This window comes from Canis aureus, chromosome 6 (assembly GCF_053574225.1).
Source record: "Canis aureus isolate CA01 chromosome 6, VMU_Caureus_v.1.0, whole genome shotgun sequence".
In the NCBI taxonomy this organism is placed as follows: domain Eukaryota; kingdom Metazoa; phylum Chordata; class Mammalia; order Carnivora; family Canidae; genus Canis; species Canis aureus.
In genome coordinates, this window is record NC_135616.1 from 59,810,661 (window position 1) to 59,835,590 (window position 24,930).

The 24,930-nt window shown below is 37.8% G+C and overlaps 1 protein-coding gene across 14 annotated transcripts in view; it reads left to right on the forward strand.

Annotated features, from left to right (window-relative positions):
- Positions 1 to 24,930, forward strand: part of RASAL2 (RAS protein activator like 2) — a 347,106-nt gene that overhangs the window by 303,433 nt on the left and 18,743 nt on the right. For 10 of the 14 annotated variants that reach the window (XM_077901811.1, XM_077901812.1, XM_077901816.1 and 7 more), the window contains 9 exons: positions 2,602 to 2,755; positions 4,897 to 4,995; positions 5,558 to 6,112; positions 8,704 to 8,848; positions 14,520 to 14,664; positions 15,341 to 15,577; positions 17,449 to 17,650; positions 19,759 to 19,958; positions 20,740 to 21,601. In XM_077901811.1, coding sequence (XP_077757937.1) covers positions 2,602 to 2,755; positions 4,897 to 4,995; positions 5,558 to 6,112; positions 8,704 to 8,848; positions 14,520 to 14,664; positions 15,341 to 15,577; positions 17,449 to 17,650; positions 19,759 to 19,958; positions 20,740 to 21,601 — 2,599 coding nt within the window. The remainder of the gene's footprint in view (positions 1 to 2,601; positions 2,756 to 4,896; positions 4,996 to 5,557; positions 6,113 to 8,703; positions 8,849 to 14,519; positions 14,665 to 15,340; positions 15,578 to 17,448; positions 17,651 to 19,758; positions 19,959 to 20,739; positions 21,602 to 24,930) is intronic. The other 4 variants (XM_077901814.1, XM_077901815.1, XM_077901808.1 and 1 more) reach the window with 1 other exon arrangement.

A 24,930-nucleotide genomic window follows, 5' to 3' on the forward strand; every position in this document is an offset into this window, starting at 1 on the left:
TTTAAAAAACATCATGTAGTCCGGATAAGTTAATATAAAATAATACCTAGGAACGCTAAACTAGGGCAAACACTGTGAAGGAAATGATGTGAGAGAAAGACTGTTCTTGCAAGTGGGATATAGCAAATACTTCCTAGTGGAGGGCAGGGAATCACAGAGGGGCAAGCTAAAGCTCAGGTTTGTCCCTGAGTTAAAGATTCTCCTCCACCCACAAAGTTGCCCCTGGTTTTTTCCTACATCCTTTGACTTTGAGGAACTGTTCATGGAAATGAGTGGAGACCTCGCCATTCCTTCCTTTCTGTCTTAAAATGGTCACTTTCACAGAACAAGCTCCTGAGTCCTTCAAACCACAGCTTCTCCCTGCTGCCTCCCAGCCCTACTCTCCTTATAGGTAGAGCACCATGGCAACAGGCCCAGCCCAGAGCCAAGAACCTTGTTTGTGTTACCTGAGGGGCTGGATGCAGCCTGAGGGAGAGAAGAAGGAATATTACCTATCCTGCAGCCTCTATTTGTGTTTCTGTTCCACTTCCGGTGGAGCCGTGAAATGACACCTGGAAAACGTTTATCTGAAGATGTTACCGGTCACCGGAGGCAGCAGGGAATCTCTCTTCTGTTGGTTCTTGTCTTCTAAGCAGGGAGCTGTGCTCTGAGATAGTACAGAAAGGGACTTGCTACACCGTGACATGTGGCACCGCTATGATTTGGGGTTGCACTGCCAGGTGGCTGTACGATTGCTTCATGTAGGTAGGCATTTATTTTTGTTTAAAATAAAATCCATTTGTTTTGGAATGTCTTCCTTGCAAATGTTCAAAATACAAGTAAGCCTTTTGTCATCCCTCCTTCTATTTCAAATATGCCTTAATCTTTCCTGTTGGGAGGCTCATTCCCAGAGTACAAGAGGTTTTCCCTTCCAAACAACTCCTTCTGGGAAATTTGGGCTGGAATTACTGTTTTATATGTGTTTTATAAACATTACAGTATCCTGTTAACTGGCTCCCTATGAACATACTGCGAAAGAATATATGGAAATTATATATTAAAGTAAAAATTTTTTGGCCTTTAGTTGTTTAGAGTTGATGTGCTGTGTTTGCAGTATATAACATGTCATTGTCTTACCCAATAGAACAAAAGAAAATAAATGTTAGCTTGTTATGTTTCTATGTACAAAATATTAAGTGGCTTTTGTCCCTTTTGTACATGTTCTATGTTATCCATGGGAAATATAAATATTGGCTTTTTTGACCGTAGAAAGGCTGCTGGATATCAGAACACATGTTTTTCAGTGTAAACATTAAATGGTAGTTGTTTTTTTATGTGTGTGAAAAGAAGAATGGACTCAAATTCTTACTATACAGAGTCTGATGAAACAATGTTAGGATGGAAAGAAGATGGAAAGAGAAGCCTTTAGTGCTAGTGTATCTCGTTGCTTTATAATTTAACTGAGAGCCATTCTGACATTAATGTTAACGTAGTCGTTTCAAGGAAATAAATGAAGCTCCTTATTTAATGTGTTTTACAAAAACAAATGTCTTTACCCAGGGCATTTCTTTTTATCTCTATTACTGGGTACTTCTACTTGAAACATGTGTATTTAACTCTGGGTGTTTTAGTCAATAAATTCTATAATTATGGAGTAAAACTACTTGACTATCCAGTTCTGGATCCAAGAATATTTTACTTTATATTGACTTCATTAATTTTTCCAAAGGATAGGCAGCAAGGGACCAGCGCCTGTCATGACCGGAGTCATTCCCAACATTCTTTTTTTAAACAACTAAGAAATAGAATCAGTCAGTGTGCCTGAATGGTGTTGACAAAGATTTGTTCTTCTAGATGAGAGCTTGAACATTTCTTTTGAGGGTGGGAGGTTTCTTCAAGGCATTTTATTCTTTATTCATGTTTATACAGTAGAGCATGGATATGACCAAATGCTTGCCAGAAGAGAATTCCACATTGAGATGGAAATCAGATCTTTTGAAAGGCAGAGTCTTGTGCTGAAAAGTTTGGCTTTGACTCTGTGTGTGACTGTGTTTTGTGTGTGTGTGTGTGTGTGTGTGTGTGTGTGTGTGTGTGACTGTGTTTATTCTGCCAAAGCAGAAAGAAACAGAATGAGGGTTCAGGAACTACTATTTTGTCAAGGATAGAAGAGGTTCACGCTATAACAGGCACACAAAAAAAGAAAGAAACAAAATATGTCTTTTGATAATACCTTTGCATGAAAATAGAATATATAAACTACCTTGAAGAGTATGTATTTCCTCATCTTCAAGACAGGAATGAGGATAAAAACAATGTCTGTAGTGGAGCTTTTTGAATTCCCTTGAGACTGGTAAAATTCTAATATGTTTTTGTGTTGTGCTGAAAAAAAAAGTATGTATATGTGTATACACATACAAATATGTGGTTTATATGTGCCAAGTGAATATGAATATGGTTATATTATTATTATTATTATTATTATTGATTAACTATGAATTTGTCCCTTATTTACTTTTCTCTTAGGCATTTATACATTTGTTGTTAGCCTCCAGTGCATTAGTCCTTCATTTTCTTGTTGGCCAAGTAGTTACATTGTCTTAAAATATCTTTTCCTACTTTTAGGACTCGCGGTCTGCCTAAACTAAAAGAGTCCCGTTCCCATGAGTCATTGCTGAGCCCTTGTAGTGCAGTGGAATGTCTGGATCTTGGCAGAGGAGAGCCTGTGTCAGTGAAGCCACTCCATAGCAGCATCCTTGGACAAGACTTCTGCTTTGAGGTAAAAAGCATGGAAAGAAGGAAGAATGATTAGACAATGTCAGATTTTCTGTCCAGTAATTTTATGATTTCATTACGATGGCATTGATGATTTGATCATCTTAAGTGACTTTTTGTTGCTGAAAATTGCCTACTTATAGGTAAAAAGTTGGAAATCTATTAATCTAAATATATTGCTCGTTAACATTATTAATGATGGCTTCTCACTCCTTTTGGCCTAATCTGCTTTCAAAATAAATGAATTCTTCTTATATCCTCAGCAGAGGTTTACAAGCTTAACGATAACTTACCAAGTTAGTATTTTAATTTTTTAGTTTTTTTTTTTTTAAGATTTTATTTATTTATTCATGAGACACAGAGAGAGAGAGGCAGAGACATAGGCAGAGGGAGAAGCAGGCTCCATGCGGGGAGCCCAATGTGGAACTTGATCCCAGGACTCCAGGATCAGGCCCTGGGCTGAAGGCGGCGCTAAACCGCTGATCCACCCAGGCTGCCCAATTTTTTAGTTTTGATAAAGGTATCACTCACTGTATTTTCTCCTAAAAACCTAAGCCCTCAATTTTAATGATCTTTGAGGAGACTCACCGAAACCATAATTTTTCTAACTACAACCTGAACAGTTCAAGATCTGAGACCATGTCTTATTTATTTTTGTAATTCCCTGCACACAGCCCAGTCCTTGGCACATTGCAGGTACCTAATTACTTGAATGAATGAAATTGCTCTTCACCAGCAAATTATGACTATCACTCTTTATAAGGTAATTTCTTCCTCTCAAACTAAATGAATACAATTCACAATTGGCAGTTGGCCATTTGCAATTTAAAGTTACATAAATACATATAAAATTGCTAGGGTTAGGATTTAGTTAATTAACATGAACTTACTAAGTGGTAAATATGAATCCCATGGTATATGTGTAGAAGTTGAAAGGTGTTTGATTTCTGTTCTTATGTATTCTTATGGACTAACCCTGTCCAACAGAAATATGTTAGCCAAATATATAATATAAAATTTTATTAGACCCAAATATCATTTTGACATTAACTAATATAAAATTATCAACAAGTTTTTTTATATCCCTTTTTTAAAGGTAAGTCTTCAAAAGCTGATGTGTATTTTATATTTACAATATATCTCGTTTTGGACTAGCCACATTTCAGGTGCTCACTAGCCAGATGTGGCTAGTAGCTACCATATTGAATAGTACACATAATCTGATCTGATTCACTAGATTATATAACCTTAGATTGAGTTAATATGTGAGCACACTTCAGCTATTGGAACAGGTCATTTATTGGTGTTCTTTTTTTGCAAAAGTTATTTGAATTTGTGGAACTCAATTCAAAAGGCTTTATACCGGGCCCAGTGTTAGGTGCTAGGTATATAAACAGCATAGTTCATTTTTAAAGGAGAGTGATAATAGTGGTCAGTGACCGGAAATTAACAAGCTGTTTGCCTAGTGGAGGAGAAATGGGTTCCAAAGATAGTAATTCAGTAATTCTTTTCACTTTCATAGAGTACCCTTTCTGTAATGTTATTGTGAAGGCAGTCCCAAGAAATTTGACAAGCTGTTTTAGAGGCTCTCAGTTATTGTTTTATTAACTCACTGAATTGAGCATATTCATTTGCAAGTATTTTAAGATGTGGCCTGGAAGGTTTTTAATTTTGATCTTTCCACAGTGAAGGCTAGTTTTAGATTCCTGACCTGAATTCTCAATGGCTTCTGTTCTCAAACCTGGAAATGAGTATGGATATTCCCTACAAAAGAGAACAAAAGCAGATATAGAATATAGATATCACAGAACTACCAAATGTCATTTTGGTTTTGTGTGTTATGATTTGGGTTCATGGCATATTCCTTTTTTTTTTTTTTTTTAAGATTTTATTATTAGAGAATGAGCATGAGCGGGGACAACTGCAGAGGGAGAGGGAGAAGCAGGCTCCCCATGGAGCAGGGAGCCCAATGTGGGGCTCGATCCCAGGACTCTGGGATCATGACCTGAGCTAAAAGCAGTCACTTAATCGACTGAGCCACTCAGGTGTCCTCATAGCATATTCTTAACTCTTAAATGATAGAATTACAAAGATAGAGCCCCCAAGCCCTATTCCTTTTCCTTATCTCTAATCTTTATGTTGAAGGTTACGTACTTAAGTGGAAGTAAATGCTTCAGCTGTAACTCTGCTTCAGAGAGAGATAAGTGGATGGAGAACCTTCGTAGGACAGTTCAACCAAATAAGGTAATAGTGGTTTTGAATATCTAAAAAATGTAGAACTCTGTGAGCAGTAAGTTAATAGAGGGTAAATGCAGCAATCATACCTTAATTTTTATAGTGCTTTTAAAACACATTTACATGTTAACGCCATTTTATACTCAAAATAATCTTGTTGCACATATTCCTGTGATTTTACCTCTGTGGGTAAAAAGACTCAAAAGTTACATGACATGCCCTGGTCAGAAGCTGGTGCCCAACCGAAATGGGACCAGAACACTAGTTTCTTAACTACTTATCTCTTCTTTTATTTGTAGAAACTAAGCTAGTTGCCAGTAGGCTGGCTATATTAGAACTTACATTACAGTATGATATTTTTGTAACCCAAATAAATTGAGTGTATGAAGCTAGATTCTGATATCTTCTTGTTTAGAGCTTGCTATTACACTGAACAAAGAGATAGCAATCTCCTTCATTATTTAATGACTACCCTTAATAAAGTGCCTGAGTAGCATCACCTACTTTAAAAGGAAAATACTGTTTTTCTGGGATTTCAATTTTCCAACTCGACTTTGTTGCTTTTTTATAGGACAATTGCAGACGAGCTGAAAACGTTCTTCGTTTATGGATCATTGAAGCCAAGGACCTTGCCCCCAAAAAGAAATATTTCTGTGAACTGTGCCTTGATGATACCCTCTTTGCTCGTACAACCAGCAAGACCAAAGCAGATAATATTTTCTGGGGTGAACATTTTGAATTTTACAGCCTTCCACCTCTTCATAGCATCACAGTTCACATTTATAAAGATGTGGAAAAAAAGAAAAAAAAAGACAAGAATAATTATGTAGGGCTAGTCAACATTCCCACTGCCAGTGTGACTGGGCGCCAATTTGTAGAAAAGTGGTATCCAGTGAGTACCCCTACACCCAACAAAGGAAAGACCGGAGGACCTTCTATTCGGATTAAATCACGTTTCCAAACTATCACCATTCTGCCTATGGAGCAATACAAAGAATTTGCAGAATTTGTCACCAGCAACTATACCATGCTGTGTTCTGTCCTTGAACCAGTAATTAGTGTGAGAAATAAAGAGGAGTTGGCCTGTGCCCTAGTGCACATTCTTCAAAGTACTGGCAGAGCCAAGGTAAGTGGAAAAGGAGGGTTGCATTGTTCTGAATCTCTTCCCTACCTTTTGTGAAGAAGCAAACTTCCTGTGTTTCATGTAGAGATCCAAATTGGATAAGTATACTTTCTATGCTTTTTTGGTCAAAAAAAAAAAAAAATTAGGAAGGAAGCCTATTAGTAGTTCTCAGATCCAGAAAAGGTGAGGATTATAAAACAAAGAAATAACATGGAGAAACCAACAGATATTTATTTGAAGTCTGTTCACCTGAAACATAGATACCAGGACTAGCTCTTTATCATCGGACAGAATAAATGGTAGGATTGGGTTGCTAATCCCACAGTGTGTTCAAGATTATTATTATTTTTTTAAGATTTTATTTATTTATTCATGAGAGACACAGAGAGGCAGAGATGGGAGAAGCACTCTCCATGCAAGGATCCCAATGCAGACCTGGATCCTAGGACTCTGGGAGCATGACCTGATCATCCCCAAGGCAGATGCTTAGCCACTGAGCCATCCAGGTGTTCCTGTTCAAGATTATTTTTAGTTCCAGAATGTGCTGTATGATGATTATACTCCTTCCTATATTTTAAGTTAATCTGATGACTCTAGTCCCTAGTCACAGAAGGAGATATTCCAGAAGCATGGTGGGCATTGGCAAGAGTCTTATGGAATTAAAATACCAAGTGATATTAATTAGTAGCTGTTTCATGATATTTTTATCTCATTTTATCCTGGATAGAAGTAAAAATTCAGGAAGATGGAAAAAGAAATATGCTTAATTATATGAAGAAAACCAACTCATAGTCTTTGATCATCCTAAACTATGATAATTACTATCTCTATGAGGTGTATTGACTAGGCTGAGTCTTCATTATATTGTATGCAAATGAATCATGGTAAAACCATATTTTAGATCAAGAGGAATTCACAAGTGGAATAATTTATTTAGAACCAAATTAAGTGCTTTTAAGATTTCTTGATACAAATCAGAATATATCAGTATATTTAATATGTAGTCCTTTACCTAACTGCCATCCTGATTATCATTTTTGTAGTTGAATATTTTGATAATTATTTTGAGTTTTCTAGTGTTACAAATGCATACAAGTTTGGGGTGAGATGCCATTGAAATTTTGAATTTTGTCTTTGAAATTGTACGGATATGTTCATTCTGCTCTTCCATTGCTTAAAGTTTAAGATAAATAAATAGATATACATAGAGAGAGAGAAAGAAATACATATCTATCTCTATAGGATATTTTTTTAACAACTTTTGGGGTAAACAACAGTTTACATGCAACACACCCATTTTAAGTGGAAAAAAAAAGTTTCGACATATTATGGACCCGTGGAAACCACAATAGTCAAGATATAAAATGTTACCATAATCTCCATAAGTTTGCTCCTATTCCTTAGCATATGAGTTATAGTAGTGATTCCTATATCTATAACTCTTACTTTTTGGGTAACTAAATCCAGTTAATGTTCAAAATGCTTAATTTTAAAGTAAAAGCAAATCAGCATATTTCCTTTGTTTTTGCTTTATAACTTTCCAAATATGTGATGTTACTACATTTAAAATGAACAACAATAGATGTTGAATTTTACATCAAGTTAATCTTTAAGATTGTTGAGAAAGGAACCAGCTGTTTCTTAAGGGCTTTATTTTTCCTTATGCCTTTATTCTGGGTGGATCGATGGATGGATAGATGGAGATGATAGATAGATAGATAGATAGATAGATAGATAGATAGATAGATAGATAGATAGATAGATTAGATAGATAGATAATCAACCTAGAAAATGATTCATGTATTAAGTTTAAGAATTTCCACCTTGACACCATGGACCAGTTTATTACATATTGAACACCTAATAAGTAGCAGAAACTGTTAAATATTGAAAATCTAGAAATGACTAAGAATAGACACTGTCTTCAGCCTCATGGGGTTTACAGTCTTCTGGGGAAAACAGATAATAATCAAGTACTTACAGAAATAAATGTGTGATTACAGTGAGAAATGCAGAGGAAAAAAAAATCTATGGCACAATTAGAGAGGGGAATAGGAGACCTGACTGATGCTGGTCAGAGAAGGCTTCACTGAGGAAATGATGTACAAACTAGGAACCCAAGGATTTGAGGAATGAACTCCATGACATTGAGGGCAAGAGCAAGGGGGGTGGTGAAGCAGAACTGAGAACCGCATTTGCAGAAGCTTTATGGTAAAGAGACAGCATCATGTGTTACAAAGGGTTTGGTGTATTTGAAGGTCTAAGAAGAAGCTCCTTGAAGCTGGAATGGGATGCAGAGAGAATGGTATACAAGGAGGCTGGGAAAGTAGACAGAAACCAGAACATATAGGGACTCATGGGCCCATGCAAAAGAAGTATTGTCTTTATCAAAAGTGCAATGGAAAACCTTTGGAGGAATTTTAAACTTAGGGCTGATGATACCTAAGCTTTTATCCTGACCTTTTTCTTTCAAATAAGTCAGGCAACATTGGTTTTAAAGCAGCATTCCCAGAATGTCTGATATTTCATCGGTTTCTCATAGTGTATATTATTTATTCATTTGCTTTGTGCCTGACTGAACATTTTTCTACCAGGATTTTCTGACCGACTTGGTGATGTCTGAGGTGGATCGCTGTGGAGAGCATGACGTCTTGATCTTCAGAGAGAACACCATTGCTACCAAATCCATTGAGGAATACCTCAAGTTGGTGGGACAACAGTATCTTCATGACGCATTGGGTATGGAGAAGAAAAACATTGTGTTCTTTGCCTTTTGATTTTGTTATTTCACCCTCATAGGACTAACAAATTGAGCTCAAATTCAGCATGTTACTTAGTTTTAGCTGACTAGAGTGTTAAAATTTGAGTTTCACCAGTAAGTCTCCATAGTACTCACCTGTGGTACTACTGCTTTATAACACATTGATTTATCCAATATGTACAGAAAGAAAGCCCATCAGCATATGCAGCTACCCACAAACCCTCAAGTTTGTGACACTAAGATACACAATATGAGTGGATGTCACTACTAGATCTGAGGGTACCTGCTTCCCCCAAAGTGTTGATTATTTACATTATGATATAAATATATTACCTAATCTTGAGTGTTAACATTTGTTTTCATGCATCAGAAGTTTAAAAAAAAAAAAAACAACAACAAAAAAAAACTCTTGTCAATTCTCACAACTCCAAATTTCTGCCTTCAAGATCTCAAGAATTTTTAATAATTACAACATTTTACCCAATCAGTAGTTCTTACTGACTAGGCCACTCACCTAGAATTCCAGATTTGGTCATGAAATTCAAGCAGTTACCACTAGCATAAGGCACTGTGCTGGGCAACTTACTCATGGTAAAGCAGATGTGAGTTTCTTGAAGAACAGAGTCATTTCTTTTACCCTCATTTCCCCAGTACTTCCTGCAGAATGTAAAAGGTTAATAAAAAGGATAAAGAGAAACAGGTAAAATTAATTTTAATGACATTATAGTTAACCCAGTATACCCAAATATTTAACAGGTTACCAAAATAAAAATTATTTGTGAGGTATTCAACTTTTTTTCATACCAACTCTTTAAAATTTGGTGTGTATTTTGCATTTGTTACACATTCTAGTTTGCACTAGCCGCATTTCAAATACCCAATAGTCACATGTGACAATCAAGAGTAGACAGTAAGTTATGTTGAATAAATGGAGAGATTTTTGCCCTTAACAAGTTTATAAGATAGGGAGATAAGAAAGATAAGGATACCCCTATAACCTAACCCCTATAACCCCTCTAGAGAGAGAGAGAGAGATCCTGTGCTTTTTCAGAGATTTAAATAAGTTAATTCTGGCTGATGGAATTATGAAATTTCCCGTGTAACATACAGAAACTATGTGTGTAACTTGAAAAGTAGAAAGGTTATATAAAAACAGATATTGGGGGCGCCTGGGTGGCTCAGTCGGTTAAGCGTATACCTTCAGCTCAGGTCATGATCTCAGGGTCCTGGGATCGAGCCCTGCTCCCTCCTTAGTGGAAAGCCTGCTTCTCCCTTTCCCTTTGCCCTCTGCCCCCTCTTGCATACTCTATCTTTTCAAATAAATTAATAAAATCTAATGGGAATTTATAAGAATAGTGAAGATGGATTTCATTAATATTGGGACAGATAGGGATCCCTGGGTGGCTCAGTGGTTTAGCGCCTGCCTTTGGCCCAGGGCACGATCCAGGAGTCCCAGGATTGAGTCCCACGTTGGGCTCCCAGGATGGAGCCTGCTTCTCTTTCCTCCTCTCTCTCTCTCTCTCTCTCTCTCTCTCTCTGTCTATCATAAATAAATAAATAAATCTTTTTAAAAAATATTGGGACAGATACAGAGAGGTTCGTGGCCTCACCTAAAGAGCTTAATTACAGCCATATCCTAAAGTGTATCTCATGACTTTAAGGATTTGTACTGCCTTCTAAAAGGTAATGATGAAGCATTTCTAACCATAGTCTCCATTCTGTGGACATAGGGGCAAATACATGTTGACCACCTACTTCTTAAAAATCAAAATCTATGTTCTGCCACTCAATAAACAGAATTTCCAAAGTGAAAAGTCGATGCAGGTGCTTTGATAGGGCAGGGAATAATTAAATAGCTGATGCACTAAATAAGACATGAAAATTCACTGAACATGAGAAGCAATTCTAATAACCCCACAAAGATATCTATTACCATATTTATAACCCAAGAGCAAGGACCAGGGTAGGGAAAATGGCTGCTGCTTCCAAAAGCTTAAACAAAATTAATTAGTAAGCTGCTTCAGGACAGAGTATCTACTGTCTTCTTCCCATTTAACTCCCCACATTTCTAGTTAGCCCTAATATTCTAGATGCTCACTGGCTGATTTTTCTCCTACATTTTATTTTTATGACAGTAACTCTCTTTGCAAACAACTTAGTGTATCTGAGAGTCAGTGTAAATTCAGACTTATTTTATATGATTTGAGATAGTAATGTGATTTTTCAAATAGTCACCCTTAAGAACTGCAGCATTTTCAGTTACCTGAAAAAGATTGTTATTTTCATATAAACTGTACTTAGTGTGGCAGGAGCCTCTAATACTACAATTGGGGAAGGTTTTATAATAAGTATTATATAAAAAGGCTTCACAGTGAAGTCTCAGTAAACCAAAAAATTAAATTAATAAGGACATCCAAGCACTCAGAATAATTAAAGTATAGTTGTATTTCATTCACTGCGGGCAAAAAATAAAGATGCTGTTTCCAGGCTGCCTGAAGAATTCTCAGAGAAAATTTAATTAAAAGTTGCCAGTCATGTTGACAATATTCATTTACCTTGATTAAAGCATTATTATTTACTGCACAGACCCCACCTCACTTAGACTTGACTTAAAGCTTCCATGTGGCGCAACTGCGGGACTTAGTTAAGCATCTGCCTTCAGCTCAAGTCATGATCTCAGGGTCCTGGGATTGAGCCCCACGGTGGGCTCTCTACTCAGCCGGGTGCCTGCTTCTCCCTCTTCCCCTTCCTCATGCTCTTTCTCTCCTCACTATGTCTGTCAAATAAATAAATAAAATTAAAAAAAAAAAAAAAAAGCTTCCACCTGTTAACCCCTTTTACATTTCTGGCTGAAATCAGCTTATATGTTAATGTTCTGGAAATATCATCAGTGAAATCTAGAAAAGGCCTTTAAAATGCTTGATTTCCATCATTGGTGACAGAGGCAAATTTTTTTTTAGCAATAATCTGACCAGATCTGTTGACTTATTTCTACACACCTAATTTGAATGTGAGATAGTAATGAGTTAATGATTTACATAGAAGACACACCATAGAACACACTATGTGCAAACTCAAATTTAAACAACGTAGCAAAAAAAAATTTTTTAATTAATTAATTAATTAAAATAAACAATGTAGCAAGTACCCTTTGGCTCAGATCTTTTTCAAAGGCAAGAGAGCAAATGCAAATGGATTACTGAATCTGTTTCAATTTTTAATCAGGTAAGCAGCTTTGAGGTACAAATCTGTAAAAGGTTCACCTTTACTATAGTTCTTTTCACATTATCAGACAGGTTATAGTTTCAAAAGTGAAATTTTTTTTCAATTTTAGAGGATTTCAAATACATCATAATCAAGTAAAAAAAGTCTTTGGACAATTTACTTCTGGACTCTTACATTATTTATTTGACTCTCTTCTTAAAAAATACAAAACAATTCTGAAAATTAACCAGTTATTTACTAACCTTAATATTGTTTCCCTAGACTAGATAAAGCCTCATGGAAGTCACTAAACAGAATATTAATGATAGGGACGCCTGGATGGCTCAGCAGTTGGGTGCCTGCCTTCAGCTTAGGTCGTGATCTTGGGATCTGGGATCGAGTTCCGCCATCAGGCTTCCTGCGAGGAGCCTGCTTCTCCCTCTGCCTATGTCTCTACCTCTCTCTCTCAGTCTGTATCTCTCATGAATAAATAAATAAATCTAAAAAAAAAGAATATTAATGATACAAATTTAGAGATGGGCCAACTTTTATATGGAATATTTGACATTGATGAGTTAGTTTTAAATTTAGCTACTCTTTAAATGAGGTAAATTATGTGGAAGCACATAGTGTAGGGGACATTGAGAACACTTCAAATACAAATCCTCTGGGAACTGGTAAATATTTTTGTTGGGGTCACTTCACTTTATGAAAAATCATTTTTCAGTTGCATAGTTGTACATATCTGTACTTATTGTATGGATCCCTCACCAAGTGCAAGGTGCCACATTAGATACTTTTATATTCACACATCATTTCTGATCCTCACTGCAGCTGTGTAGGGTGGGAGTTATTAACACCATCTTACAAATAAGGCAGCTGAAACTCAGATTATTTAAGTGACTTTTCAAGGCCCCTCGGTGGTCGAGTGATTTGATCCTAGATCTGTCTGGCTTCAAAACCTTTACTTTTTCCATGCACTAATTTCCAATTCTCCAAGCAATTTTCCTCCAAATTATTGCCTGCTTACCTCACTACTAACCTTTTTTTTTTTTTTTAATAAATTTTTATTTATGTATGATAGTCTCACAGAGAGAGAGAGAGGCAGAGACACAGGCAGAGGGAGAAGCAGGCTCCATGCACCGGGAGCCCGACGTGGGATTCAATCCCGGGTCTTCCAGGATCGCGCCCTGGGCCAAAGGCAGGCGCCAAACCGCTGCGCCACCCAGGGATCCCACTACTAACCTTTTAACAAAAAATGTTCCTCATGTTGCTGCTGCTGCTACTGAATTTTGGAGAAATTTTTGTTCACTTCCATGAAATTTATTAGAACTAGCATGAACCTCGAGAGATAGAAGCAGAGTTGAAAGGATCTTTGCAAAATCTACTTCTCTGTCATTAAACCTACAAAAACCCAAGAATACATACTATCATCTCTGATAAGTATTTACTGAGCATCTACAGTGCTTTAGGAGCTATTCGACATGAATAGAAGTTGACCCCTGACCTCCAAGGGTGTTCATCCTAGAGATGTGAACATGAGACATACGAACAAATACGCATAAAACAGTATGAAACATGGAACACAGGAACATACACAAGGTGTAGTGTACAGTGGGGGATAAACCAGTAAGGTAAGGATTTGTTTTTTCAAGGAATACTAGACTTATCTCTATAGAAGATGGGATATAAAAACAGTGCTTCTAAGTTAAATTTTTTTGGAAAAGCATATACAGATTATATAAAGAACTATTCTTGGGCAGCTCTGGTGGCTCAGCGGTTAAGCACCGCCTTGGCCCAGGGCCTGATCCTGGAGGCCCAGGATCGAGTCCCATGTCCGGCTTCCTGCATAGAGCCTGCTTCTCCCTCTGCCTGTGTCTCTGCCTCTGTGTGTGTGTGTCTCTCATGAATAAATAAAATCTTAAAAAAAAAAAAAACTGTTCTTATATGACTTTGTGCTATGTTGAATTACTGTCTCTTTCACAAGAAGTAAGCCTAGAGACCCTTACTCGAATCTATGTTCAGCACCAGCTTAGGTGGGCTATTCAACCAAGCTTGGGTTCTTTTTTCTTCTAAAATAATATCATTCACCCTAGTAGAAGGGCCATATAACAAAGAATGAATTCCTGCTAATAAAGTATATTTGTGGTTTTAGATAATAGATTTAAGGTTGTATCATTGTTTTAAGTATTATTATTATTTTTATAAATACCGTAATGGTGATGTTAGTGACTACACTTTTTCCACTTCCAGGATGAGGAAATAAACATGATATGAGGGATGTGCTATCGCTTGGGTTCTAAAGGAATAACAATCCTTTGTGCCCTCCATGTCAGGTCTCAGAAAGAAATTCCCATTATACATTTTAGGACAGAAATCCTAAATCCTTTTATTCTATTCAGGAGGACACTATTCATGGTTATACTAACTGTCATCTTCAAACAGGGGAGTTCATCAAAGCTTTGTACGAGTCAGATGAGAACTGTGAAGTGGATCCCAGCAAGTGTTCCTCTAGTGAACTGATAGACCATCAGAGCAACCTGAAGATGTGCTGTGAGCTGGCTTTCTGCAAGATCATCAACTCTTACTGGTGAGCAGGTGTCAATGCTTCAGCCCCTGCTTATGGAACTTAAAGTTTTCCATGTAAAAGTCATCACAATGTTAACTGTAGCATTCCCCAACCAAAGGAAGGGCTTAGGGGAAAGTTGGAAGATTTCCCTAATAGAGTCCTCTCTAAAATCCAAGTCTCCATTGTAAGCAGCAGGACCTGTGAACTGACTATCTACGTAAATATAATATTTCCCCAGAATATTAGCACCACATCCTCTAATACCAAAAGTACTTTAATGGCTTTCTGGAATACTTACTAGCATTAAACAGTTGTGTTAATGATTTTTGCATTGCTCCAACCCTAGCAATTGGTGAGCTTTTGGAAGAGTTTTGATGAATACTCTTTAGAGAGATTATGATAAGCTCTCTTAAACCAGATGGTTTAATCAGGAGCCTCATGCCATTTTCCTACTTTGCAAAAGTAAATTTACACTAATCCCTAAGTTTTGTAGCTTTGGGTTCCCAGTTTCCATCTGGACTTTCGTCAATTTTCCGCCAACTCTGAGCCATGAATCAGGCAGGATTCTCTCCTCTAGGCTCTCCTCCTCTTAGCCTGGCTCTAAAGCAGAGGTGTGGTGGGTCAGAGTGGGATCACTTGTGTTTCCTTTGGTTATGGTATTTTTATATTTAGAGGTTTGGTAATTTTTCTTTCCCAGTGTTTTCCCTCGTGAGTTGAAAGAAGTGTTTGCATCGTGGAAGCAGCAGTGCCTGAACCGTGGCAAACAGGACATCAGCGAGCGGCTCATCAGTGCCTCATTGTTTCTCCGTTTCCTGTGCCCTGCCATCATGTCTCCCAGTCTCTTCAACCTTATGCAAGAGTACCCTGATGACCGTACATCTCGCACCCTGACTCTGATTGCCAAGGTCATTCAGAACCTGGCTAACTTTGCCAAGTAGGTGTCACTACCATAAGCACTTTTTAAAAACACCATTTAAAAAATATGTGACACCTAAAATTTGGATGGGGCTGGGGAGCCTCATTACCCATGTTACAAGATTTTCATTGTAGTGGTATTAAAAATAAAGAAAAAAGAAACAGCTTAAATATTCACTTTATAAAGGAATCCATTAAGTCACCTGTGGTATGTGCATTCAGTAGAATTTTTGCAGCCACCCCAGTGATCACAAAAAATATCCAATAATATGGAAAATGAGGAAGATATAATTATACTAAATGAAAAGTGCTGGTGGCGCAGCGGTTTGGCGCCTGCCTTTGGCCCAGGGCGCGATCCTGGAGACCCGGGATCGAATCCCACGTCAGGCTCCTGGTGCATGGAGCCTGCTTCTCCCTCTGCCTATGTCTCTGCTTCTCTCTCTCTCTCTGTGCGACTATCATAAATAAAATAAAAATTAAAAAAAAAAAAAAAAAGAAAAGAAAAGTGCTGTTAACTTTAGCAGAAAAAAAAAAAAAAAACTTTAGCAGAAAAGAAGGATACTAGAAGATACATACGCTATTATTCCAGAAATATGTTAATACAAAAACCTAAGTATAAAAACCGCCTGCAAACTCAAGTGTTTACATTATCTAAAACAATTGGCCTGGCCCCTTCAAAAAAAGTCAATGCCATGAAAAATTGAAAAGATAGAGAGGGACTGTTCTAGGTTTTGAAACACTGCAATGCTTGAATCTTAACTGGATTTGAATTGGAAAAAAATCTATAAAAGTCATTTTGGAGACAATTAAATGTGAAATATATAAGATTTATGGATAATGCTTTTAAAAAGTTTTAGTGTGATAATGGCATGAGTTTATGTAAGAGATTCCTTATTCTGGAGAAATAGGTGCTAATGTATTTAGAGTTTATGTCTGCAACTTAGTTTAAAATGGTTCAGCAAAAAAAATAAAAAATAAAAAGTGTGTGGAGAGAGAAAGTGAAAGCAAACTTGGTAAAATGTTACCAGTTGGTTAATGTAGATGAATGCATATGGTTGTTTGTTGTATATTCTTTCAACTTTTCTATACATTTAAAATTTTTTGAAAGGAAGTTAGCAGACCTTTGGGGAGAAAATGCACTCAAATGCAAACAGTGGATATGTTTGAATGGCAGAGTGTATCCACTCTCACCTTTCTTTTGCCACTTTTCATTGTTTCTAAAAAGACAGAATTCTCTATTAGCAATGTATTGAAGGAAAAAATTAGAACTTGAATTTAGAACTTGAATGAGACATTGTTTTCTGGTATAAATAGTGGCGTTTTAGAAGTGCACTATTTTAACTTTTTGTATCCTATTTATGAGATAACACAGAAATAGACATATTTATCCATATTTGAGTTAATTCCAGTAAAAATTATTTCTAGTTATTTTGGAAGAAGTTTTCTGGGCTTAAGCAAGGCCCCGAAGGTACCTAGAATTTAGATAGACAAAGAAGAGAAGTTCTTCTCTAGCGAAAATAAATAGCATGAGCAAAGACTTGGAGAAGCAGATATATTTGGGAGACTCTGAAGAAGCTAGCAATATTGAAGGTTTATACTGATGAGCATTTGGTAGGCAAATGAAGGTTATTTACAGAGAGCCTTAAATACCAGGAAAAAAAAAAAAAAAGATTTAGCTATAGCCCACAGAGAATAGAAAGCTATGCAGAGTGTTTGAGTTTTACATCAGTATTAAGAAAGTATGTTTTAGTCTTTATCACTTAAGAGATTATAAATTAGTCACTTACCTCCCTAACATAAAAATAAAAAATTTAAAGCTCATTGTAAAGTCAACTCAAACATCTCTTTTCCTGAATATGTCCTTTCCCATTTTCTCTCCCTTTGTTTCAGGTTTGGTAACAAAGAAGAATATATGGCATTCATGAATGATTTTTTAGAACATGAATGGGGTGGAATGAAGCGCTTTCTTTTGGAAATCTCTAATCCGGACACCATCTCAAACACCCCAGGCTTTGATGGTTACATTGATCTGGGCCGAGAGCTTTCAGTCTTGCATTCCTTACTATGGGAAGTAGTTTCCCAGCTTGATAAGGTAAAGTAGGCTGGAAGCATAATGGGAGATTGGGAGTTAGAGAACCTTAATATACCTGAATTCTGAAGAGTATCCACAGAGTGACAGCATTCATGCTTTCTGCTGATCAAAAGCAACCTTTTGTGCTAGAAGCCTGGGAGTAAATAGTTACCAATTCTGAGTAAAATATGGTTTCCCTACAAACCAAGAAATTCTAGAAAGCCATGAAGTTATTAACCTATATTTTTAAGTAATTCACTGAATTAATGGCATATATATTTCTATAAATAATCATATGTTTAGAACGTTATATAGGACATTGTATAAAACATGTCTAAAAACTTGCCTAGAAACTAACATCAAACATTGCTAAACGCAGATTTATTCATGTATAGCAGGATGAGATGATGAAACCTCATCTAATAATTCTAACAAAAGTGTGAACTTAGAAAAATGCTGAGACTATCATGTTTAATTTGTTTTACTCCTGAGACTTTTTTTGTTATATAAGTCGGAGAGTTCAATATAACTATTAGTACTACTGAGTTACACGGGACCTGAAAATTCTGATGTTTTCTTTCTCTACAGTTGTGAATTTTAAAAGCGGAAAATACTTTTAATCATTTATTTTCTGAGTATAAGCTAAAAATTATATACTATATTAATAACTAACTATATACCATGCCAATCATTTTCTTCCCTCTGGAATTTTTCAAAGAGAAATAGAGTTGTAAAGTCTTAGACTTTAGCTAGGTTTACCACAATAATTATTTATTGATATTTTTGTTTGCTACAGGTACTTCATAAATAGATGTGGTGGTATGTTAGAATAACTTCAAAAGACAAAGGTTTTTTTTGTGATTAGAATGTATTTGTTTCCCTCCATTTTCCTATTATCCTTAACAATGTTGTACCAATAAAATGGGGATAGTAAAACCTATTAATAAAGACCACTTTCCTGAGGCAATATAAGTGGTAGGGTGTCCTACCACTTGTAAAATAATAAACTGTTTTGTGCTCTTGAGGACCCCTTCTTCACTTGTAGCATTGCTAGCTAGATTTGGAGTTGGAGCTATGCTGAGCATACATTCCTTGAATGTGAATCAGGGTTCAAGAAAGTTGAGCAAGTAAAGGCTCTTCTTTGGGTAGCATTAGCGCAACTACTCTACCCGTCTGAGCAGAGTTGAATAGTCTCGGTTGTGGAGAAGACACAGGGGACCCAGACGCAGCTGTGTAAAACTGCCCTAGAGTTAAGGGGTCCCATAAGACTCCATGAAAATAAGAATTCCCCAAAGAAAAAAATGATTGAGATGGATAAAGCCAATACTAAAAAGTGACCGTCGAGTAACCGCATCAATGGGATGCAGATATGGAAATCTTATAAAATAGGCCTGGTTGATTTAGGGTCAAAATCTTTTTAACAGGCATTGCTATGTAAACATGCCTTCTCCTTGTAAATCTGTGTTTGGTCCTGGGAACCAGGAGTAAACCTTAGACACATCTCGTTGAGAGTTTACCTGATTTTGCTGCTTAAAACAAGATTGTCTTACTAATGCAAACCCAGTTGACAGTAGGTCAGAGTTCCCAAAAGTAAATGGGATAGTGGATGGCAATATCACCTGTGTGCCCTGCAGTGCTCCGGACCCCTGAATGCAACACCTTCTTGTATGTTGGCATGCATTTCTTTTCTCACACGATGCCTTTTCTTTGGAAGTTTCATCACACTAGCCAATCCTCTGGTCTTGAAGTCCTTTGGTTAGAAGGTGTTTGGTTCTTCCCCTACCCTCCCTTCCCTTGATCTACTAGCCTCCCAAAGATTTAGTTTGCTTTGCATGCCTATTTTAGTTGGAATGGCAATAGTTTGGTTGTTTTGAGCATGTCTTTTAATTTTTATTTGCATAATCCTAATTTCTATTTCCTTTCTTTCCTCAATGTCTGCTGCACCTTGTTTCGCCTCCTCCATTCATCTCGACGCCATGGTTCTGCTGCTCCATAACAATGCATTATGAACCTGCCACTCCCATATGCAAACACCTACCCTTCCCTCCAACCTACACCCCTCCATCAATGGGCATCGTTTTCCCAAAAACAATCGTTGGTGGATGTCGCAATGCTTATTATCCAATTAGGGTGAAAATTCCTTCCTACAGGCGACCGTGGCAAAATTGGGACCGCTCCCTCGAGTTCTTGCTGATATTACCAAGTCTCTAACTAATCCTACACCAATACAACAGCAACTGAGACGCTTCACTGAGCATAACTCCAGTCCAAATGTCAGTGGAAGCCTCTCCTCTGGGCTGCAGAAAATATTTGAAGACCCCACTGACAGGTATGTAAGAGAGAATCGAAACTAGCATCTCATAGAGAGAATGCTTAGAGATTTGGCAGAAATCTATTTAAGTCATTTGTTGAATTTATAACCTAAAAGTCATGATCAATTGGAAAGAATCATCTGACCGGAGATAAATCCAATTGTTTGTCATAATAGAACACAAGATCTAGGATACTGATTTTCTAGAATGTTATTGTAGAATTATAATAAACATTAAAAAAAAATAAAACCTAGGTCCAGCTTAAGGGAAGATTAAGGGCTCTATGATATTTATATTTTCATTTATTGTAGAACTCAAAATTCTGGAGAACCTCAGTTAACATCATTTTATAGCTGGCTATGTCAGCTGGATAGGTCGATACAATGTTGATGCCTAGACTGACTCTCTTTTTTGGATTGGCAAGACTTGGGCCTTTAACAAGGACCGTTTGGTTGAACATGTGGCACTGTTCCCTCCTCTTGAAGGTTTAGACAGAACCAATTAACAGTGAGTTGGAATACCTCAGAAGGGTTTAGGACCTAGCTAGGAAATGATTGGAATTCTAGTAAAAATCAAAGACAATGATGGAGGGGTATACAGTGTTATTCCCCACCTTTGGAGAGAAACTAAAAATGTTGTATTTTTAGGAATTGTAATGATGAAATTTGAGTTTAGAAACCGACATAAGTATCTACATTGGGCCTCTGAGCCTTCAGAAATGTTGATATCCCTGGGTTGAGAAATCCTAACTATTTTGAATTTATCTCAAGAGTAATTAAGGGTCCTCTTTTTCCACAGTGATTTGCATAAACTAAAATCTCCAAGCCAGGACAACACAGATGGCTATTTCAGAGGGAAAACGTTATTGCTGGTTCAGCAGGCCTCCTCCCAGAGCATGACCTATTCTGAAAAGGATGAAAAGGAAAGTAGCCTTCCTAACGGTCGGAGCATCTCCCTCATGGACCTTCAAGACACTCACGCTGCTCAAGTAGAGCATGCATCTATCATGCTCGATGTGCCTATGCGCTTAACTGGAAGCCAGCTTTCCATAACCCAGGTGGCCAGTATCAAACAACTGCGGGAAACCCAGAGCACTCCCCAGAGTGCACCCCAAGTGCGAAGGCCCTTGCACCCAGCCTTGAACCAGCCAGGCAGCCTCCAGCCCCTGTCATTCCAGAACCCTGTCTATCACCTCAATAACCCAATCCCAGCAATGCCAAAGGCCTCTGTGGATTCTAGTTTGGAGAATCTAAGCACTGCCAGTTCCAGAAGCCAAAGTAACAGTGAAGATTTCAAACTCAGTGGGCCCAGCAATAGCAGCATGGAAGATTTCACTAAACGTAGCACGCAGAGCGAGGATTTCTCCAGGCGGCACACTGTACCGGACAGACACATACCTCTTGCTCTGCCACGGCAGAATAGTACCGGGCAGGCCCAGATCCGGAAAATGGACCAGGCTGGGTTAGGTGCCCGAGCCAAAGCCCCGCCGTCCTTGCCACACAGTGCTTCCTTACGTAGCACGGGGAGCATGTCGGTAGCCTCTGCGGCCCTGGTGGCTGAACCTGTGCAGAATGGGAGCCGGTCCCGGCAGCAGTCCTCTTCCTCCAGAGAGAGCCCCGTTCCCAAAGTGAGAGCGATCCAGAGACAACAGACACAGCAGGTAGGGATGGGGGCAGGGGCGGGAGGGGTCTGGCCTCCATTGATCCACCTGTGTCCCTGCTTCTTTATATATAAAAATATATATATTAGGAAATCCAATTGCTAGCAAGGTTCCTACAGAAAAATATTTTATTTTAAATGGGAAGAAGAAATGAAATGTTTGGGAGGCTTCTGGCTAGGGGAGGCAGAAGAAAGAAAGAAGCTTGACTCATTACCCTCAGGAGACTAACAACCAGGCCGAAGGCTTTTCCTTCTCTTCAAGCAGCTGAGCTGCCACCTCGCTTTGCGCTAAGAACAGATCAGTGTTGAATGAATAATTAGAACACATGAATAATAATTATGAAACCTGTAGGCCAGATCAACTAGAATGTATTTAGGGAATCTGGACATTAATCTGCCTTAATTTTTTTTACCTTAACATTTCCAGAATAAGCTTTCTCATTCTGAGCCAAGGGCTTAATGTAACTGCTCTCTACTTCATCCCCCACCTCCTTCTGGAAATAACAAGTCTCATGTGCCTTTTCCTGGAAATGGCTAGAAAAATAGCACCTGAGCACCTATAAAGGCAAAGTGAAGGAGACAGGTAAAAAGATAGAAACACAGGTCGTTGACAAATATTCTCATTTACAAATCCCTTATATTTCTATTTGCATGGGTAAGCCCAGCCAGGGTCACAACCAGTCTTAAGATTTCCAGATTTTTCTTCATGACAAAAGTTTTCCCAAGGATTTAATCATTTTCTTCCCTACATACTACATTTTGAGGCACCAATACCTATTTTACTTTTTGAAACAATCTAATAACCTGAGGAATACATGTATATGTATATGTATACATTTAATATCTTTCAACTAATGATTTTTCTCCTTTGTGTTTGCTGACCTTTTCTTGAAACCTAATCATACTAGGGAGCTTTGTGATTGAAAGAGTTCTATGACAGATCCTTTTGTCAGCAAAACCACTAGTCAGAGAAGACTACAATAAAACCCCAGTGCATCTTTTTAATATATTTGCTTCTTATAGGTAGGCATTTACTGATTTGGCTGCTTCTGCCTCCGCTCTGCTGTGATCAGAGGCCTTGCCCCATATCTAATAGTTACTGTTTAAAAAAAAAAAAAAAATTAGGACACTGACAGAATCCTGGGATGTGGAGGTAGAGGAAGAGATGAAAAGCTCGACTAACTTAGACCCTTTCCCACAGCCCACTTCCTGGGCAGAACCTCCTCTACTTGGTCGTTCTTTCCAGAGAAATTCCTTCAGTCTTAAATTTTTCATTTTCATTTTATTTATATTTTCCCAAATATCCCCAATTCATTTTATTTTTTTTTTAAAGATTTATTTGTTTGTTAGAATGAGAGAGGGAGATGGGATGTGAGTGTGAGTGGGAGAAGGGCAGAGGGAGAGGGCAAGTCCTTGAGCAGACTCTCTGCTGAGGATGGAGCTCAACAAAGGGCTCAATCCCAGGATGCTGAGACCATAACCTGAGCTGAAACCAAGAGTCGCTGCTTAACCCATGGAGCTACCCAGGCACTCCCCCAATTCATTTGATTTAATAAGGAAAGGCAAGATTACATATAATGAAATCTTTCATATGTGTGTCATTTTATGTCATATATATATACATTTAATTCATGTGTCAGAAGATGATCATTCAGTCATTCACACTTTATTGTGATCATTTTCACACGTTGCTTTTATGCTAGCTTCCAATTGAGATCAACTACTTTCAGAGAATTGAAGTGTTTATTGGGAGGAGAAAAGAAAGATAAGTAATTTTGGAGATGGAGTGCTGTGTGGAGGCAGAAATCCACTTGGGGGGCTAAGGGGGGCTAAGTGTAGCCTGGGGTCCATGAAGATGGGACAGGGAGTAGAGAAGAATATCAGATTGGCATAGATGGACAGGATAGTAGAAAGGGCACTCCGTCCTACTCTTCAGAAGCTGACTGGGGCCCAGCCTTGGACAGAAAAGAGGAATGGTAACCCATTCCCCTGTGTCATGAAGTTCTCAGTTCCCAGGGCCTGTGACTCAAATTGATGGCTTATAAGTATTATAAATTACATAGCCTTCTGCGTGATCATCTGGAACCAACTGTCATTTATAACATTTAGGTAGGAAAATATAGCACCCATCACACAAGCAGTACATATTTCTATGGGTGAATAGAAGACTGTCTTGATAGACAGGAGGGAAGAAATACATACAGTCTCCAAACAACCAGTTTAAAAATGTTTTGTGCCACACCATCAATGAATTGAGTCCATCTATATTACATTGGCACGAATTGAGGACAAACACAGTGAGATGGCCTAGTGCAGCTTTAAATATTCATCTTTGTTCCTACCTTTGCTGGTAGTGCCACCATCATATCAGTTAAAGCATAAATCATGTATTTTTATTGCTCAAGTTTCTGGTTTTTCTACATTGGCTTTTTCTATGCAGATGGCTTATTCTTTTAAACTTATGTTGTTATTTTTTATTCCTTATCTTTTGGTTTCTTGCTTTTCTCCTCTCCCATGAAGCCTCTGAATTTCTACATAATCAGCACATTTTTGGCAAATTCCTTTACATATTGTAATTGCAAATTGTGTTGGGGAATTCTTCTGTCCCCAAAACTAGAGGATTTCTTTGTGGGGATTGTTCTGTAGGCGTCTGTAATTATCAGTGGCTTTGTCCTATTGCAAATTCCATCTGTATCTCAGCACAAAGGAGTGCCCGTTGTTGGCAGCATTACTGGCTTCAGTCTTCGTATATGTATACGTACTGAGTAGGAAGGAAATAAAATCCTAGCGAAACAATCTAGAGAGAAGAGAGTTTGTTTTTTGTTTATGTTTTTGTTTTTGCTTTCAGGAAACTGCCTTCAAATTCTTTTACCCTTTCAGCCTCTTTTTGGATTTTTCCCCCCTCATTTTCCTCTCCATTTTGGTTTTTGTGCAGCATGTACTGTTTGTGTGTAATAGTACTTAAGCTGTATGTGTTCAGATAGAGCATGTTATGTAACCTTAAAAATTCAAACTTGAAGAGGCTTTTAAAATAAATTCAATTTTGGCAGACCCGTTGGAAGGATACTGCTATTTTCACATGTAGATGTGTTGAACTCTCTCCTACCTAAGCTCTTCAGGAACCCTCAGAGTTGACTGCTTTAGCCAGCCCTTTCTTTGGTGTTGACAGCAGAAGTGCTCTTTGTGATGAGAACCGGACTGTCTTAGACTTTGGAAAAGCTGAAAGCAACAAGCTTTATTTATGTCTAGTAAAGCCTAGCGAGGAAGAGGAAGCTGGCTGCTTCTCCATTGTCCTCAGTGTAGCCAGGCTATGAGTGGATTACAGGATCA